The following is a 2813-nucleotide window of genomic DNA, read 5'->3' on the forward strand; positions in this document are numbered from 1 at the left end:
TCTTTCTCAGGGATATTCCTTGCTGAGAAAAAGAATTCAGCGATATCTCTCCTACTTGTGTGCAAAAGGAGAAAAGATATGGCTCTGTTCCGTCCGGCTCACCGGCGGCCAGTTCAAGGTTACCTCCCTTGTTTCCTGAACACCGCTGTTATCCCGCTCTTTTTTCCAGATGCCCAGTTTTCGTATTGTTTAAACACACGTCCTCTACAAACAATTTGTGTAGTTAAGGCAATCATCACAGGGTCCTGAGGTGACATATATCGTCCTCAGCGTACAAAGAAGATGATGGGATTAAGAGATTACAGTAAAGACATAAGAAATTACAAAAGTATAAACTTTGGAAAACTAATAAAATGTCCGTGAAATCTTCATATGTTATGTTTTTCTGCTGTGGCTTCAGCCAGTCCCTCAGTTCAAGGTCCCTGACTTCTCGCAACATTCTCCCTCCCTTTCCCTCTATATAAATGTGCCATGGCGATGAAGGCTTGTTCGTTCTCTCGATTTTGGCGCAGGATTCTTCGACTGGTCCGGCACACTAAAAACAAACCGATTAAACAGAGACACATAATTCCAAAATTTACTGCAGTAGAGTTTCCAATAGACTTAATCCAAGTTGTGGGGTTTAATCCATAAAGATTTTTTGCCACTTGATCTAACGCCTCAGCTCCAGGCACAATATTTAAGTGACTCTGAGAGGCTTCAAAAATTTGTTCTTTTAATTTAGAAATGTCTAAAGTGAGATTATCTTCTCTTCCCTGTAAATGGCGTCTTACCATGTCCCAGTGATGTCTAGACTCATTATAAACTTGGGGTGTAATACAAAAATCTGACGTATTCCAGTCACACTGTAACTGGAAACGATGTTCCAAGCTCATGAGCCTATCTCCCATCCAAATGACAGTTTGTCTAAGGTCATTAATTTGATTAGCCAATTTTTGATCGATACCAGATTGTGAATTCCACAACCTTGTGGAATTCTTTTGCCAATTGTCAACAAAGCTTACTGTCTGAACAGAAGAGTGCAATGCGACTCCTGCCACAGCGGCTGTAGCTGTGACTGCAATTAATCCCATAATCACTGCAATTAAAGTAAAAATGAATCTTTTGGATCTATTTAAAATGCCTTTTAATACTTCAGTCAAAATATGAATGGATGGCGAGGCCTCCCATGGTCGATCCATGGACACAGGGATCCACACGCCTTCTCTTGCTCTCACAAGCAGAATACGGTGCTGCCAATCAAAAGTTGAATCAATGCAAGTAAACAATCTGCAATTTTCACATGTTATAGTTTGGGAGTCTGGTTTAATAACTACATTTCCTATGACTAACATATAAGGAGGTTTTACACAACTTAGTAAAGGAACTGTTAGACTGGAATTTAGGTTGATAGAGTAAAATGCTTTATAATCTCTTGTTTCTATAGTTTGGTTCCCAGACCAAATTCTAAGGTGGTATGAAGCCACAGTAAGCCTCCATAATTCTGGATGTTCAGGACCAAAAACCGGACTTATTATTTTTGGTCTTGGAGTAGAGGTTCCCTTTTCTCCCCATTTCCAAGGGTAGAAAGACTGAAATTTTTTGTGCCTATGTTTGTCTAAATTTTCTGTTAAGTCACTATCAACAGTTGGACTCACTAGTGCACTGGGACAGAATTGAGTTTGTCCTGTGCAATCGTGGTAGAATTGACCTCGAGGTGCCCAATCTATAACAGTTCCAAATGTGTTGTTTTGTAAAATCACGGCACTATCGGCCACACATTCTTCCCAAACTAAATCTTTTTTTTCTATGGAAATCTCCTTGGGGCAAGGTTTTCCTTTTGGCCTAAATTTTAATGATCTTTGATAAGAGAAGTCTTGTATATAGTTTACCTGTGGTTTGAGTGACATACCGCTTACCATATGATAAGTAAATCTACTGGTGGGATTGAGAGTAGGTACTTCTACCAACCAATTTTGGATAGCAGGCATTAAACATCCTGGTGCTCTCCCGAGACATATAGGAGGATAACGATACCCAATGGAAATATTTATCATCATTCCTTCTTCCTCCGGTTTTGCAGGGCAACGATCATCTGTGGGACCAGCTACCCACACACTATTATTAACATATACTTCAATAGGATTATCCATCCAAGTGACTGCCCGAATTAAGGGCGGGAAAGGCACATAGGCCCAGTAGGTATAATTAGCTGCAGCTGCTCCTGCAGGCATGGGGAGACTTACCACCGTTGATACAATCATTAAAGCTGCAAACAGCATTTTTTCTGAGGTTTGTGTCACCTTTGTGCTAGCTAGGCTTTTTCTAGCTAACAGTGTCAGCTTCTTTAACTGTGCCCAGGTTGGCAGCTCCGCCTTCTTGGTGCGTGGTGACTTCATCTGTTTTTCTAATATCACCACTTGATTCATCCTGCGAGTCAATGGTGCCCGATTGCGGTGTTTCCATCTCCGTGGAGGCGCTTTTCTTTGCATCTCCGATGGGTTCATTGTAGAACTTCAAATGTCTAGTGGGTATCCAAACAGGAAGCTGATTTTCTCCTGGTGAAACACAAGCAAAACCTCTTCCCCAGGTTATCACCTTCCCTATCTCCCATGTCCTATTTTTGCTGTCTTTCCACCAAATCAGTTTTCCTTCATGTGGACTGTTCTTTTTACCCGTAAGATGTTGTTCTGCAGAAGTAGTAGTCTGATTTCTATAAATGTTTAAAAAATTTAAAGTATAGAGTGCTAGATTAAGCTGCATCTGAGGAGAGGTACACTCCTTACTGTCTCCCCCTTTTTTTTGTTTAACTAACTGAGTTTTGAGTGTTCTAT

At 40.7% G+C, this 2813-nt stretch overlaps 1 protein-coding gene across 1 annotated transcript; it reads right to left on the reverse strand.

Annotated features, from left to right (window-relative positions):
- Positions 1–413: 413 nt before the first annotated feature.
- Positions 414–2598, reverse strand: LOC131382718 (endogenous retrovirus group K member 25 Env polyprotein-like). The gene has a single exon (XM_058435184.1). It carries the CDS (start codon positions 2484–2486, stop codon positions 414–416), a length of 2073 nt encoding a protein of 690 aa, XP_058291167.1. The 5' UTR covers positions 2487–2598.
- Positions 2599–2813: the final 215 nt, after the last annotated feature.

Source organism: Hylobates moloch, unplaced genomic scaffold, assembly GCF_009828535.3.
Source record: "Hylobates moloch isolate HMO894 unplaced genomic scaffold, HMol_V3 SCAFFOLD_2030, whole genome shotgun sequence".
NCBI lineage: Eukaryota > Metazoa > Chordata > Mammalia > Primates > Hylobatidae > Hylobates > Hylobates moloch.